Source organism: Mobula hypostoma, chromosome 7 (genome assembly GCF_963921235.1).
Source record: "Mobula hypostoma chromosome 7, sMobHyp1.1, whole genome shotgun sequence".
Lineage (NCBI taxonomy): Eukaryota > Metazoa > Chordata > Chondrichthyes > Myliobatiformes > Myliobatidae > Mobula > Mobula hypostoma.
In genome coordinates, this window is record NC_086103.1 from 47,801,170 (window position 1) to 47,818,323 (window position 17,154).

The window sequence follows — 17,154 nt, forward strand, 5'->3', positions numbered from 1 at the left end:
TGTTAATTGAATTTTAGATTTTAAAAGTAAAGGTGTGGAATATAGCAGTACACTAATGACGATGAATTTTTCCAAGTCATTATTTCTGTTACAGTTAAAATACAACACAGTTTGGAGCTTCCTAATAAATAAAGGCATTAAAATCAAAGAACTTTCAACATAGATTTGCAAAAACGTCCTTAGGAGTTCAAACCTATAGTTATAATAAAAGAAAGAAAATACTGCATCTTTTCCTATTAAAGTGGAGGTGGATATTAAATTGAGATTTATAAATTGATGAGAATATTAATTAAATAAAATTTCTTTCCGATGTTTGGTGAATCAATCACAAAGGGTCTTTAATACCATTAACAATGAAGATGGATGTTGAGAGAGAGAGAGTAATTAAAGCATAGACTATTGTTTTCTTTTGAGGAAACATTTGCTAAATATTTACAATGGCAAATGGTGTATGTCTAGCAAGAACTCAGAAATCTCTATGTGCAATTTACTCAATCTGTTCTAGCAGCCAGTGAATATTTTGTAACTGTTGAGTGGTGTCACAGCAACAATGTCAGTAAGATGAAAGAGCTGATTGTGGACTTCAGGAAGGGTAAGACAGGGGGAACACAAACTAATTTTCACAGAGGGATCAGAAGTGGAGAGATCAAGCAATTTAAGTTCCTGGGTGTCCAGATCTCTGAGGATCTAACCTGGTCCCAACATATCGATGCAGCTATAAAAAAGATGAGACAACAGCTATATTTCATTAGGAGTTTGACGAGATTTGGTTTGCCAACTAAAACACTTGAAAACCTCAAGAATGTACTGTGGAGAGTATTCTGACAAGCTGCATCACTGTCTGGTACAGGGGGGTGCAGGTGCTACTGCACAGGACCAAAAGAAGCTACAGAAAGTTGTAAAGTTAGTCAGCTCCATCTTGGGTACCAACATCTGTAGTACCCAAGACATCTTCAAGGAGCGGTGCCTCAGAAAGGCGATGTCCATTATTAAGGACCCCCATCACCCAGGACATACCCTCTTCTCACTGTTACTGTCAGGAAGGAGGTACAGAAGCCTGAAGGCACACACTCAGCAATTCAAAAACAGCTTCTTCCCCTCTGCAATCCGATTCCTAAATGGACATTGAACCCATGAACACTACCTCACTTCTTTTAATATACATTATTTCTGTTTTTGCACTATTTTTAATATTTTCAATATACATATACATACTGTAATTGGTTTACTTATTTATTTATTAACTCTTTTTTTCTATATTGTCATGAATTGTATTGAACTGCTGCTGCTAAGTTAACAAATTTCACAACACATGCCACTGATAATAGACCTGACTTTGATTAGGTTTAGATTGATCATCTCCAAAAGAGCATGCATAAATGATTTGCTTCAAATGATTTTAATACATTTCATTTACAGGACAACATAATTGCAGACATTTTAAGTCATTAACAAAAACAACAATTCTATCCAAATATTTTGAAATAATGTTGGAACTGTCTGGTGATAGTTGAGAGGAATCACCCTGCAAAGGTTTAATTGATGCAGTGGCTAAACAAACAATCAAAAACAGAGACAAATTGATGGCATACCTTGAGCTTATGTTCTTTACGGTTCAAGATGACTGCAGTAATCTGCTGATCCATAAACACAAGTATTGTGACGAGTAAAGCAGGCACAATCGCAACGAGGCATATCCACCATTCATTTGCTCCAAATGGATACACAAACCACCCTCTGCTTGGATTTGTTGGCTTTAAAAAAAAGGTCACTATTTATTGCACTGTAGTTCTAAAAATTAAGGCATTAAAATATGCTAATCCCAAAAGTTAACTGAAACAAAAAGAATTGTGTTTTTTTCTGTAACTCTAACGGTTCATTGGTTATTATAAGGCAATCAAAACTTGAAGGATTTTGTGATGGCAGAATTTAATATTAGGTTATTACATTTTGAACAGTGTTAATATTAGAAGTTTTAGAATGCTGCATTGTATTTTGGAGATTGCACTATGTGAATCTATGTTATGCAAATGATGCTACCCTTTTACCTGAGGGTAAACAAAGTATGAGAAAATAAGAATGTGCACTGTCAGTTGTATCGCTCTTAGATAATTGAGATAGATAAGAGTTTTCATCTGCCTGGAAATATCGGTGTTTTCAGAGCAACAAATATATTTTAATGTTCTAAATTTGGAAAAGGCTTTGTACAATAAAACTCCAATAATCCATTATCCTATGTCTGCACAGTGCCTTGTGCGATAAAGCAAATAACTAAAATGCAGATTGTGAACATTCATATTCTCCCAAAGTGCAATTTAAATGTTACACACATTCAATTTTCAAAAATAAGCAGAAAATCACAAAATATTCAACTGAGCACAGAGAATATTATTCCTTGGTTGAAGTAATGGATGGTGCCTGCACAATATGCTGTAGAAACAGAGTGAAATAAAACTCTGGTGTCTTGGACATGTCACTTGTGACTTTGTGCATGCTTGTGACTTTGTGTCACCAGAATGGTGGGTTTTTCAAACTATGGGGTAATGCTCCTATCAATATACCAACACACTTGGCATTCACGTTTCTTTTACATTTGTAAATTAGTGTTTTCTGTGAAGCAGGCGAGCTTAAGAGACAGGGGAAACAGGGACCTTGTGAGTTTGAAACATATTTAGGACTGGGACCCCAGCGTGTTTGAAAGGAGCATTGTAACTGCTACCAGGCGAGCCTGATGCTGAACCATGAGTACTTTGAAGAACAAGATTGCAGATTATTGGAATTTTACTATAGCATATATGACAGACTTTAGAAACAATGAGTACACAGTACTGAATCAAATTTACAAAGCAAAAAATGTTTTATTGAATAGTAGAATTACTTTCCTATAAATAGTCAATTAAGTAATCTAGTTGCAGACACAGACTGGGTAGCTAATTATTTCTGATGTTCAGTAACACAAACCTTGAGCTCACTTGGCACGATGAGTTTGGGGGTGTCCACGCCAACAAGTATATCAACTCCACAGAAGATCAGTATTGACAAAATTATGGAAAAGTCACTGATTAACTTCCTGACCTAAGGAAGAAATCAGTAAAACATATACCAAAATTGACATTCCCCAAAACAATTTAAAATGATATAATTTGGTCTACCTGATTCATTATAAGGCAAGCAAAGCCTTCTAAACCAAATACTATAGTAATGGATTCAGTTTCTTTCCTTGTAATATCTTCATGAATACATTGAGACATAGCAAATGTATATAACTAATTAAGTATTTTCTGAAAGACTGAACCCTTAAACCATTTACCTGTTAAGACAAGCTAGCAGATTGAATGCTAGCAATGTCACATTGCTATAAATCATGCACATCACGTGAATCTCATACTGGTTTTCAGACTCTCTTTACCCTGAACCTTTGTTTATTAAAACACACAGAAAAAGTTCACCCCCAAAGAGCAGAGTTAATAACTATAGTGATAAACAACAGGAATTCTGCAGATGCTGGAAATTCAAGCAACATACATCAAAGTTGCTGGTGAACGCAGCAGGCCAAGCAGCATCTCTAGGAAGAGGTGCAGTCGACATTTCAGGCCGAGACCCTTCGTCAGGACTAACTGAAGGAAGAGTGAGTAAGGGATTTGAAAGTTGGAGGGGGAGGGGGAGATCCAAACTGGTAGGAGAAGACAGGAGGGGGAGGGATAGAGCCGAGAGCTGGACAGGTGACAGGCAAAAGGGGATACGAGAGGATCATGGGACAGGAGGTCCGGGAAGAAAGACGGGGGGGGGTGACCCAGAGGATGGGCAAGAGGTATATTCAGAGGGACAGAGGGAGAAAAAGGAGAGTGAGAGAAAGAATGTGTGCATAAAAATAAGTAACAGATGGGGTACGAGGGGGAGGTGGGGCCTTAGCGGAAGTTAGAGAAGTCGATGTTCATGCCATCAGGTTGGAGGCTACCCAGACGGAATATAAGGTGTTGTTCCTCCAACCTGAGTGTGGCTTCATCTTTATAGTAGAGGAGGCCGTGGATAGACATGTCAGAATGGGAATGGGATGTGGAATTAAAATGTGTGGCCACTGGGAGATCCTGCTTTCTCTGGCAGACAGAGCGTAGATGTTCAGCAAGGCGGTCTCCCAGTCTGCGTCGGGTCTCGCCAATATATAAAAGGCCACATCGGGAGCACCGGATGCAGTATATCACCCCAGTCGACTCACAGGTGAAGTGATGCCTCACCTGGAAGGACTGTTTGGGGCCCTGAATGGTGGTAAGGGAGGAAGTGTAAGGTCATGTGTAGCACTTGTTCCGCTTACATGGATAAGTGCCAGGAGGGAGATCAGTGGGGTGGGATGAGGGGGACGAATGGACAAGGGAGTTGTGTAGGGAGCGATCCCTGCGGAATGCAGAGAGAGGTGGGGAGGGAAAGATGTGCTTAGTGGTGGGATCCCGTTGGAGGTGGCGGAAGTTACGGAGAATAATATGTTGGACCTGGAGGCTGGTGGGGTGGTAGGTGAGGACCAGGGGAACCCTATTCCTAGTGGGGTGGTGGGAGGATGGAGTGAGAGCAGATGTACGTGAAATGGGGGAGATGCGTTTAAGAGCAGAGTTGATAGTGGAGGAAGGGAAGCCCCTTTCTTTAAAAAAGGAAGACATCTCCCTCGTCCTAGAATGAAAAGCCTCATCCTGAGAGCAGATGCGGCGGAGACGGAGGAATTGCGAGAAGGGGATGGCATTTTTGCAAACAGGGTGAGAAGAGGAATAGTCCAGATAGCTGTGAGAGTCAGTAGGCTTATAGTAGACATCAGTGGATAAGCTGTCTCCAGAGACAGAGACAGAAAGATCTAGAAAGGGGAGGGAGGTGTCGGAAATGGACCAGGTAAACTTGAGGGCAGGGTGAAAGTTGGAGGCAAAGTTAATAAAGTCAACGAGTTCTGCATGCGTGCAGGAAGCAGCGCCAATGCAGTCGTCAATGTAGCGAAGGAAAAGTGGGGGACAGATACCAGAATAGGCACGGAACATAGATTGTTCCACAAACCCAACAAAAAGGCAGGCATAGCTAGGACCCATATGGGTGCCCATAGCTACACCTTTAGTTTGGAGGAAGTGGGAAGAGCCAAAGTAGAAGTTATTAAGAGTAAGGACTAATTCCACTAGACGGAGCAGAGTGGTGGTAGAGGGGAACTGATTAGGTCTGGAATCCAAAAAGAAGCGTAAAGCTTTGAGACCTTCCTGATGGGGGATGGAAGTATATAAGGACTGGACATCCATGGTGAAAATAAAGCGGTGGGGGCCAGGGAACTTAAAATCATCGAAAAGTTTAAGAGCGTGAGAAGTGTCACGAACATAGGTCGGAAGGGATTGAACAAGGGGTGATAAAACAGTGTCAAGGTATGCAGAAATGAGTTCGGTGGGGCAGGAGCAAGCTGAGACAATAGGTCGGCCAGGACAGGCAGGTTTGTGGATCTTGGGTAGGAGGTAGAAACGGGAAGTGCGGGGTGTGGGAACTATAAGGTTGGTAGCAGTGGATGGGAGATCCCCTGAGCGGATAAAGTCTATCTTGGGTAGGAGGTAGAAACGGGAAGTGCGAGGTGTGGGGTAGGAGGTAGAAACGGGAAGTGCGGGGTGTGGGAACTATAGTGATAGTCAGGTTTAGATCATCCCTGATATTTATCTCAACAAAACATGCTTCAGTGAAACTCAGTGCAATCAGCACATATCAATCCATTCTTCATCAATCAATTTGCATTGGTTTCCTGAAGGAATGTGTTCAGGAATGAGAAAACTAGCTGACATCTTCTCTGAGTCATTAAATTTACATGGAACATTTGAAAAAGAGCATATCCATATTCTTACAATTTCCAGGTAACATATAATGTCAAATTGGATTCCAGGTTAATTGCAAACAACAGAAAACTTGAATTCCAGAAACCCAGATCTCAATAATATTCCCCTGATCTCCTGAAAGGGGGTTAGATAAAGATTCAGAGAAAAAGGAAGAGAAATGTCCAAATATCTCCAATATGCACAGTGAGAGCCTTTGAAATAGTGTTGCAATGGGGCCGTTATCTGGGTTTTTATTATGTTCATCAGATCTATACATTTACGCTGTACAGTTATAGAACGTAGAAAATCTACAACATATTACAGGCCCTTCAGCCCAGAATGTTGTGCCGACCATGTAACCTACTGCAGAAGCTGCCTGGAATTTCCCTACTGCAGAGCACCCTATTTTTCAAAGCTCCATGTACCTATCTAAGAGTCTCTTTAAAGACATCTGATAAGGCTGAATTTGCTTGGGCTTGGGAAACCCAATTAAGTAGCTGTCAGCTTCCAAATGTAAGAACATGTTACAGTTCCTTTGTTAGAAGGAAAACTGCGGTCTTTCCAACCTCACAGAAAAGCATTCCAACATAGCTATTGCTGCTCTTGCAACCTCCTGCCACAATCACCAACTTCATACATCCTTAACCCAAATCCCAGAATGTAACTTTCCCCAATCTAGTAACCATGTCTGAATCAGGCTGTGGTTTCAAGTCCAAAGACTTAAGTACAAACATCTACTGTGAAATACAGAGGCTGCATTGCAGAGGTGATATCTTTTGGTGAGAATTTCAATCAGTCTTTCTTTTGAGGTCTGAACAGAGGAATAGTAACAGTTTTCCCAACAGATTCTACCAGATAAATTCTGTGCAAAAATGTTATTTTAGGTTTCTTTGTAAACCAGGAGGAGCAGGAGTACCTCCAGCCCACCTCCTCCCAATCATCTTCAGATCCTCTCATTCCGCTGACTGTAGCAAACTCCCTCTGCCAGTCCCTGACCATGGGTCGCAGCTTGAAAATTCCCCTCTTTCCCACAAGCTGCAGGGTGCAATGTGCTGGATCTGGGCAGGACTCCAGAAATATTTGTGTGCGTGAAGCACACATGAAACCTACATGTTCATTTCCAGCCTGGTATATTGCCATCTTTGAGAAAGTTACACCCCATAAGCACCCCAACGTTCCATTAAAATTTACTCCAAAAGTTTTGGTTTTTTTTGGTCTGCTAACCAGTCCTAATTAAGTATGAACTCCCCTGTCCAGAATTACTGTGTTCATGTTGCTAAAATTAGTTGTGTAACAGTCACATGATTTAGTTATTTTTAGTTTCAGAACTGCCTGGAGGCAAATTTTCTAGCATACATATTCTTTCCTAGCTGAAGTTGCTTTTAAAGTGGCAGTCTTTCCCTGAGTAACCACTCCTATCAGATTCTATTTTATTTCAGCCTGATTGAAGTCAAACTGATGCCACAGAACATATGCCAATACTGTATTGTGCAACAGGTCAATAGATTAGCTAGTTATAAACTGGCAAACTGAGATGGAAATCACAGGTCTTTGAAATTATTCTTTCTTGTACAGGAGAATTATTATATAAAATGCATACCGCAGTTGGAAAATATCGGCTTGTTTTAAAGTTCTTCAGTGACATGGAACAAACAAATGTTCCAAAGAATAGAATAAAAGAAATCAGTGCAATATCTGGAATATAATCACAGGTTTCACCAGCTAGTTGTCCTCCAAACTTCAGACAATCCTTTTTTGTCAGTGAGGACCAGTTGCCAGATTCCAAGTCGAACTAAAGTGAAACAAAAATGAATAAATGGGCATGTGAAACATCTTGTGAGTATTAATTAAGCACATCTAGAAGTCACAAAAATGTTTCAAAACAAATTTATAATTTGAAAATCATCCTGTATTTTGTTACAAAAAATGTTATTTCCAAATCTAACTGTGTCACATGAAACTAGAAATATAATAACACTCCCAAAAAATATCACAATAAGAGTTCAACTGAGACTAAATGCAAAATCAGTACCAATTAATTATACAAGCTCCTGATCTGGTACAGAAACTGATGAGTTCACCTCTCCCACATCCAGGTAAAAGTAGGTTAACCACTTCAGATTATAGTGAAGAAAAATCATTTGAAATTCCCAGTTCTAGTTTCTCCTCCAGTGACATGCAATAGAATGGCAATTATGCACATGCACATCTGTACAATTACTGAGATGTAGCTGTTGCTTACTGGCAGTTGGGGGAGTGACGGTGACGTGGGGGTAAGTAATCAAAGTAAATCAACATTTGGGTGGTTATAGGAGGGATAACAAGAGGGAGAACTGGCAAAGTTTTTACACTGTTAGAGTGTGGCAACTTTGAATTTCCAACTTGGGGTGTTAGAGGTTGAAAATTAGGCAACAGCGGAATCAGGAAAAAGGCAAATTGGAAATCTGGAATTTTGGAGGATATTGTGGGAAGGGCCATAAATGGGGCAGTTTAGTATGATTTAAGAAAAGGGACATAAACATGAAAATAAGTGATTAACCTGCTTAGCTGGCAAATCAGTGACACAAAACGACATGGAAATATTGGGGGAAAAATACGATTTTGATAGTATCACACCGGGAGGAAAAAGCATTAGTCAATTGAAATACAAGGCAATAAAGCTCTGTTCATTCATTAGCACCCTGACGGCAATCTAATTATCAGTGAACTCAGGGACCTACTACAGTTGCCTTTTCTATTAAATCCTTTTGGACAAGAAGGTCGTAAAAGGTTCAGATTTATCTTTTATAGGGAAGCAGAGTGAGAATTAATCTCCAGGCTTCATCTATGCGCTTCAAAAACATCAATTTACCATTCATGAGAACTACATCTGCCACACCGTGCAGTGACTTCAGGCTATGTGGCCACCTGTTGGCCAAAATTCTCTTTATGCTCAGACAGGCAACATGAGTTCTGATATACGTACACACCCTGACAACAATAATTTGTAAACAAAGATTTTGGAATGCATTATTGAAGGAACACTACATAATTGTAGTTCACTATTCGGCAACAACTTCTTGAAAGGGGAGAAAAGTGAAAAATGCTTATTTCTACTTGGAGAATAAACTTACAGTTATGTTGTAGGAGACGGGGCCAAGTTCAAAGTTTGCCTCAGTTGTTTTGTTAAATAGACTTGAAACATTACCTGAAAGATTTCCACAAAATGAAATATAATAAACAAATTCTGGCTCCTTTCAATGCTCACTGACAATTTCTTTCTGTGTAATCTTACCTGTTTCAGACGGTAGACAAGAGCAGTGATATAGTGTAACATGGTCAACATTATAATCAGAATTGATTGGATAATTCTTGGCCAAAATAAACATTTTCTTAAAAGCATCGTGGATGAAAATGAAGCTGATTAACGTGCAGAAGCCTTCCTCAGTGAAACGCGTGAAGTATTGGATTAGGTAGCTGGCCTCAGTGGCAACCAGGAGGAGGCAAAAGAATGCTGTCCATAGTCCAATCCAAAGACGAAACTCCAAATAGTCAAGCTTATGATCACTGTGAATTCAGAATTTTAAAAATATATAAAAAGAACACCAATCAAGAGCATTTAAATAAACTGAAATTCCCTTTCCACCATGTGGTTTTAAACAGTTCCCCGCAAGGTTTATTGAACTCACTAAACTGTAATGCAACAAAAGAGCAGTAATGTTCAAATTATGTACCAGATTTGTACAGCTAATGCACTGAAGTAAGATCATTTTCAGCTGTCTTTTTACCTAAACTATATCCTCCTTTTTAGTGAAGACTATATTCTGAGATTAAACCTTTTCCAAAAATTCTCGAGAATTCAGAGATTCGGTTCCTGAAACAAAGATCGCCAGATCTAGTTTCAGTGGTGTGTTAGCTCATGCCATCTGAGGACTGAAAATTTACAGCCTCTGCTCTAGCTGTGAAATTGTGAAAAAGATGCCCAATACTTAAGCCTCCTGATATATACAGCTTAATGAGAGCACATACATTTATAAGGCATAATATATGGCAAAGTTTCCCAAAGGAAAACTCACTTTCAATTCTGTGTGCAAAATATTCATGCTTTTTTTTTCCAAGAGTAAGTGTTCTTTTCCATTATGGAACTAGATAGGGGTGAAAAAGGACAGGTGCACAAATTTGTATCCATCAAATCACAAAATCCTTTCAGGTTTATAGATTTATTTTCTGTTGAAAATGCCATTCAAGTAGTGCAAATTGACAAAAAATTGTGTAACGCAAATTTTCTTTAATTTTTAAGAACCTCACATGTATCAACCAAAATGGCTCAAATTGTTAATTGGATAGGATAGGGATAGGGGGCATATAGGAAGACAGTTTCTGGAAAGGTGTAATAATAACAGGGTTGTCATGGTGGGAGATTTTAATTTCCCAAATATTGACTGGCACCTCCCTAGAGCAAGGGGCTTAGATGGGGTGGAATTTGTTAGGTGTGTTCAGGAGGTTTCCTGACACTATATGTAGATAAGCCTACAAGAAGAGAGGCTGTACTTGATCTGGTATTGGGAAATGAACCTGGCCAGGTGTCAGGGCTCAGTGGGAGAGGATTTTGGAGATTGTGATCACAATTCTATCTCCTTTACCATAGCATTGGAGAGAGATAGGGACAGACAAATTCGGAAAGCATTTAATTGGAGTAAGAGGAAATATGAAGCTATCAGGCAGGAACTTGGAAGCATAAATTGGGAACAGATGTTCTCAGGGAAATGTATGGCAGAAATGTGGCAAATGTGCAAGGGATATTTGTGTGGCATTCTGCATAGTTACGTTCCAATGAGACAGGGAAAAGATGGTGGGGTACGGGAACCATGGTGTACAAAGGCTGTTGTAAATCTCATCAAGAAGAAAAGAAAAGCTTATGAGAGATTCAAAAAATTGGGTAATGATAGAGATTTAGAAGGTTATAAGGCTAGCAGGATGGAGTTTAAGAATGAAATTAGAAGAGACAGGCGGGGCCATGAGAAGGCCTTGGCGAGCAGGATTAAAGAAAACCCAAAGGCATTCTACAAGTACTGTATACAAAGAGCAAGAGGATAAGACATGAGAGAATAGGACCAATCAAGTGTGACAGTGGAAAACTGTGTATGGAACCGGAGGAGATGGCAGAAGTACTTAATGAGTACTTTGCTTCAGTATTCACTATGGAAAAGGATCTTGGCAATTGTGGGGATGACTTACTGCAGACTGAATTGCTTGAGCATACAGATTTAGATACTAAGAAAGAGGATGTACTGGAGCTTTTGGAAAAGTCACCGGGACCTTTCGAGATGTACCCTAGGCTACTGTGAGAGGCGAGAGAGGAAATTGCTGAGCCTCTGGCGATGATCTTTGCATCATCAGTGGGGACTGGAGAGATTCTGGAGGATTGGAGTGTTGCGAATGTTGTTCCCTTATTCATGAAAAGGAGCAGAGATAGCCCAGGAAATTATAGACCAGTGAGTCTTACTTCAGTGGTTGGTAAGTTGATGGAAAGGATCCTGAGAGGCAGGATTCATGAACATTTGGAGAGGCATACTGTGATTAGGAATAGTCAGCATGGCTTTGTCAAAGGCAGGTCGTGCCTTACGAGCTTAAGTGAATTTTTTGAGGATGTGACTAAACACATTAATGGAGGTAGAGCATTAGATATAGTATATATGGATTTCAGCAAGGCATTTGATAAGGTACACCATGCCAGGCTTATTGAGAAAATAAAGAGGCATGGGATACAAGAGGACATTGCTTTGTGGATCCAGAACTGGCTTGCCCACAGAAGGCAAAGAGCGGTTGTAGACAGGTCATATTCTGCATGGAGGTCGGTGACCAGTGGTGTGCCTCAGGGATCTGTTCTGGGACCCCTACTCTTTGTGATTCTTATAAATGACCTGGATGAGGAAGTGGATGGATGGGTTAGTAAATTTGCTGATGACACAAAGGTTGGGGGTGTTGTGGATGGTGTGGAGGGCTGTCAGAGGTTACAGTGGGACATTGATAGGATGCAAAACTGGGCTGAGAAATGGCAGATGGAGTTCAACCCAGATAAGTGTGAAGTAGTTCATTTTGGTAGGTCAAATATGATGGCAGAATATAGTATTAATGGTAAGACTCTTGGCAGTGTGGAGGATCAGAGGGATCTTGGGGTCCGAGTCCATAGGACACTCAAAGCTGCTGCGCAGGTTGACTGTGTGGTTAAGAAGGCATACGGCGTATTGGCCTTCATCAATCATGGGATTGAGTTTAGGAGCCGAGAGATAACGTTGCAGCTACATAGAAGACTGGTTAGACCCCACTTGGAGTACTGTGCTCAGTTCTGGTCACCTCACTACAGGAAGGATGTGGAGACCATAGAAAGGCTGCAGAGGAGATTTACAAGGATGTTGCCTGGATTGAGGAGCATGCCTTATGAGAATAGGTTGAGTGAATTTGGCCTTTTCTCCTTGGAGCGACAGAGGATGAGAGGTAACCTGATAGAGGTGTATAAGATGATGAGAGGCATTAATCGTGTGGATAGTCAGAGGCTTCTTCCCAGGGCTGAAATGGCTAGCATGAGAGGGCACAGTTTTAAGGTGCTTGGAAGTAGGTACAGAGGAGATGTCAGGGGTAAGTTTTTTACGCAGAGAGCGGTGAGTGCGTGGAATGCGCTGCCGACGACAGTGGTGGAGGCAGGCATGATAGGGTCTTTTAAGAGACTCCTGCATTGGTGCATGGAGCTTAGAAAAATAGAGGGCTATGGGTAACCTCGGTAATTTCTAAGGTAAGGACATGTTTGGCACAGCTTTGCAGGTTTTCTATGTTTCTATGTTAAGAAGTAAATGACATTTATCCTAGCTTTAAAATCCAAGATAATTGGCATGATTCCCAAGCTTTCATATTCTTCCATGCAAACAAAAAGTGAGTTGAATAAGCATTGCTTGGTAGGCCAGTGATATTACAGACTAAGCGAAGGAACTTGTGTGTAAATTAATTATCCGCAGTGGCATCCAAACATGAACTGTGTAAACAAATGCTTCAAGTACTAATGTATCATAAATTCAGAGAACATGCAAGCTACTTTGTAAACTTTACTAACAATTTAGGATTTTCAATCTCTCTCAGCACTCAGATTCCTAATAAAATTCTATCATGTAACACAAATAAACATCAGATTCCAAGATAGTGGATACTGCCAAAAGGAATAATTTCAATTAAGTCTCAATTCTCTTATATAGAGAGAGACAGTAAAAAATGTCAAATAGTGATGTTGAGTGGATGACATCAATTTCAGCTCTCATATTCTCTACAATTAAGCAGTTTGCTGATTGTCCAAAATAAATACGAACGACATTATTGAAGTAGTGAAGAATGAATATGGAGAAAAAGAACAGGTCCCAAAATAGTTTCAGAAATTAACAATAAAGATTCTGCCTTTTGTTTCACTTTGGTATCATTGTAACTCATCTGCTACATCTGTTTCCATTCCAAATGCATTCCCTTACACAGTACGCCCAACAAAAAAATGACACATTTTAAATTAATTATTGTACAATTTTTCTGGCATATTCACAGCAGAAAAGAACAGAGATCAAAACATAATAACTGTACCTGCTAAAGTTGAATAAAAGGCGCTCAAAGACTAACACAGGGCCAGTGCTGCCCAGAATTGTTAATGGTTGACCAGCAAAGAGACAAAATACTGCTCCAGCTATTGCAGTTCCGAGAAAGCTCTCCACTACTCCCTAAAATAAGATATAATTATTATCATTTTTAAACTAAAAGCAAAATAATTCAGAAGCTGGAAATGCAAAACAAACACATAAAATGCTAAGAAAGTCCAAAAGGTCAGGCATTATTTCTGGAGAAACAGGCAAAGTTAATACTTCAGGTCTATGACCTGTCATCATAAACTTGTTTTGTTTTCTGTACTTACTATCAGCAGAGGAAGAAAACAAAGCAAGAAAAAGCAGGAAGAAATAATCAGAGAATGATCAGTCAAACGTATTAGGAAGGAATAAACAAAGAGAAAAACTGTAAGGGAAAAGCTCAGAAAGGATGGAGGCACTGCTGCAATTTCAACTTGCCTACCTACTTGGGCCCTTCGCTCCCTGCAATTTAAACCCACATTTTAAAATATTGTCGTATGTACAGAAACCATAATTCAAAGCAAACACCAGATTTTTCTTTCTTTTGGTAAGTTAACGTATCACATTATTAACCATCGATTAGAACTGCAAAGACTGATACAATCCAGTAAAACTGGTAATCACAAATTGTGCAATTCAGAATTGGATCATGGGGACTCTGATGTGCCTCATCAGAAGATCAGGTGCCAGTTCTTGGGATTACAGTTGTCTTTTCTTCAACAGTATAAGAACCCAAAAGCCCAGAATGGGAGCAGGTTGAAGAATTAAAGTGACACAGGACTAAATGGAATTGTCCTGAAACATGGTCCTCCAATCTGTATTTGCTTTCTTCAGCTTAAGAGGTAACTCTATAGGAACACTAAATGACATACACTAAATTGGAAGAGGCTGGAAATTTAACATAAAGTAGATAGTCAGCTGAGCGGGAAGCAACTGAGAAAGGAGAAATGGCTGGATCTGGTCGAAAATATTAATTGTTTCTTTCTCCAGAGGGTGGAAGGTCTGACATCCAGAGCCTGTGATGAAATTGATTCTGGAGAGCTTTGCAGGTGGCAAAGAGCAGAAACTGAATAGTTAAGGTGGATTTGGAGACCATGGTGGACAAGCTGTAAAAGCGAAGAAAGGCCCTTCACCCACAGGAAACTCTTCATACGCGTAATGAAACGACAGTGGAAGAAGATAGGAAATGGAGATGTACAGATTTCAGATTCAGATTTACTTATCACATATACATCAAAACATACAGTGAAATGCATCATTTGCATTAGCAACCAAGACAACCTAGGTATGCACTGGGGCAGCCTGCAACATAGCATGACCACAGTTCTCAGCAGAACTACACAGAACACAACTCAATGTAACAAGCAACAAAACAACAACAGCAAGTCAAGCCCCTTTCCTCACTTTCACCCTCCCTCCCACCCACCAACACACTCAGACAATCTTCCAACTCCAGGACAGGCCATCAGACTACTGATCGGCCTTCGGGCTCCAACCTTCATATTGACCCCCAGTCTAGTCGATGATGGGACCCGAAATTCCGGGCTTGAGCTCCAGGTGCGCTGACTGATCAGCCCCCCGTGCTTGCTCATGCCACCCGGTTGCGCGTAGCAGAGGCCTGACCTGAGGATGGCCTTCGTCACCCGTCCACGACACTGGATGATATCAGGGCCGCAAGGACTTGGACGTTCAGTGACCTCACATGAACAATTATGTTAATTATATATGTACATCATCCACCTCCCACCAAATGGAGTAGGTACCTCACACATGGCACAATGCAATTCCTCTGGCCAGACACTGTAAACTAGTACTGTATATAAATATAAGTCACAATATTGTATTACTAATAAAATAAATGAAGTAAAATACAAACCTGCATATTATCAGTTGCGTCTCCCAATATGCCTCCAAATGTAATTACATTTGTTACACTGGCCAAGTAGATGAACAGAATAGCTGAAAGGCACTGAAGGTTCATACCATCATAGAAGTCACTGGCAAACCATGGTGCTTTTCTTTTGATATCATTAACAAATCCCCCAAAAAACCTAACGAGGAGACAAAATTATTTGTATTTGCAAATTGAGAATGGGTTTTAACAATTAAAGGGACAATGCAAGGTTACAGTAATTTTAGTATATTTTGCTCTCTGTTACCCCAGTAAATTAAATGATAAATGCTGACCATCAACACTGGTGCACCTCAAAGTGTGTGCATAGCCCATTGCTCGACTCTTTCTACACTCGTGATCGTGTAGTTAGGCATAATTCAAACGGCATCTATAAATCTATAAGTTTGCCAACGCAACAACTGTTGTTGACAGAATCTCAGATGGTGACATGGAGATGTACAGGAGTGAGATAGACCACTGAGTAGTATTGTACTCAACATCAGTATGACAAAGGAATAGATTGTGAACTTCAGGAAGGGGAAGTGCGCAGCTTCAAGTTCCTGGGTGTCAGTGTCTTTCTATCCTGGGCCCAGCATATTGATGCAATGATGAAGAAGGCACATCAGCGGCTAGACTTTATTCGGAGTTGGATGAGATTTGGTTTGTCACCAAAGACCATCACAATTTCATGGCGTATGTCTGTGATAATAACTCTCATTCTGATAAATGTATTGCTTATTTTCAAACTGGGTCACAGAAGCTAAGGTTCAAATACAGATCTGTGCTGAGTACTCAGCTCAAATATATTATGTCTTGGAAATAAATCTGAAGAAACCTATGTATTATATACTCACTTTCCTGTTTTCTTCAAATCTTCAGCAACATGCAGAGTACTCCCATACCTCTCTTCATGAATACGACCTCCTTTGTGAATGCAAGATTTAGAACTACGGGAATATGCAGATTTTCTGCAAGATAAATGTTAAGAATAACAAAGAGGGACTTAACTGCGATGCATTTCAAAACAAATAGACTCAGATGTCATTTATACTAGAGAGTCGGAAAAAATAGCAAGTAAATTTACAAATCGTGAATAATAATTGTCATTAAACACTCAGGAGTCATATCTAGAAATAGATTCAAAAGCAGTGGCAAATCAGACACATAACCTCTTTTCAATTTTAATAAAATCATTAATATTTTGCATTGTGATTAAAATAATGAAATTGAGGAATAATTAAAGGAAATTAGCTGGTAGACTAATAAAATAAAATTGTTATGCTTGTATAAGACCTTCCAATGCCTTTTCTGTGGTGGTCTATTTACCTGTGTTTAATTAAGTACAATTTGGTCAAGAAAGAGAGAATGCTGCTTCAACAACTTTTTGTCTTTGAGGAAGTGACATGAAATTTGGACAATGACCAACCCTATGGTGTTACGTTTTACAACTCCAGAAACTAATTGAAGTAAAAACACAGGGGCCCTGGGATGCTTGTGTACCTAGTTATTCTTTTAGTGTGACGCTCAAATATGACGTGCCATGATGATGTATGTCATTCACATATCTTTACATATAACCAGTATTGAATTATGTAAACAAACAAGAATCAAGCAAAATATTTACAATATTACTCGAATATTACTGAAATATTAAATACAAATTACATATGGTACCTTGATTAGCAAAATATTTTCTAATCTTTCTTTCTTTTTAAATCTTTTTATTGAATAAGTATACAAAAAGGTAAGCCATATAAACATTAATACAATGTTAAAATATAATAAAATTACAGAAGGTATC

The 17,154-nt window shown here is 39.6% G+C and overlaps 1 protein-coding gene across 1 annotated transcript in view; it reads right to left on the minus strand.

Moving 5' to 3' along the window:
- The window catches only part of LOC134349900 (electrogenic sodium bicarbonate cotransporter 1-like), a 109,038-nt gene that overhangs the window by 47,935 nt on the left and 43,949 nt on the right, over nt 1-17,154 (minus strand). The window contains exons 8-15 of the mRNA XM_063054863.1: nt 16,208-16,321; nt 15,336-15,510; nt 13,422-13,555; nt 9,097-9,368; nt 8,936-9,009; nt 7,423-7,614; nt 2,962-3,075; nt 1,593-1,754 (exon numbers count right to left, since the gene is read on the minus strand). Of these exons, the coding sequence (XP_062910933.1) occupies nt 1,593-1,754; nt 2,962-3,075; nt 7,423-7,614; nt 8,936-9,009; nt 9,097-9,368; nt 13,422-13,555; nt 15,336-15,510; nt 16,208-16,321 (1,237 nt within the window). The remainder of the gene's footprint in view (nt 1-1,592; nt 1,755-2,961; nt 3,076-7,422; nt 7,615-8,935; nt 9,010-9,096; nt 9,369-13,421; nt 13,556-15,335; nt 15,511-16,207; nt 16,322-17,154) is intronic.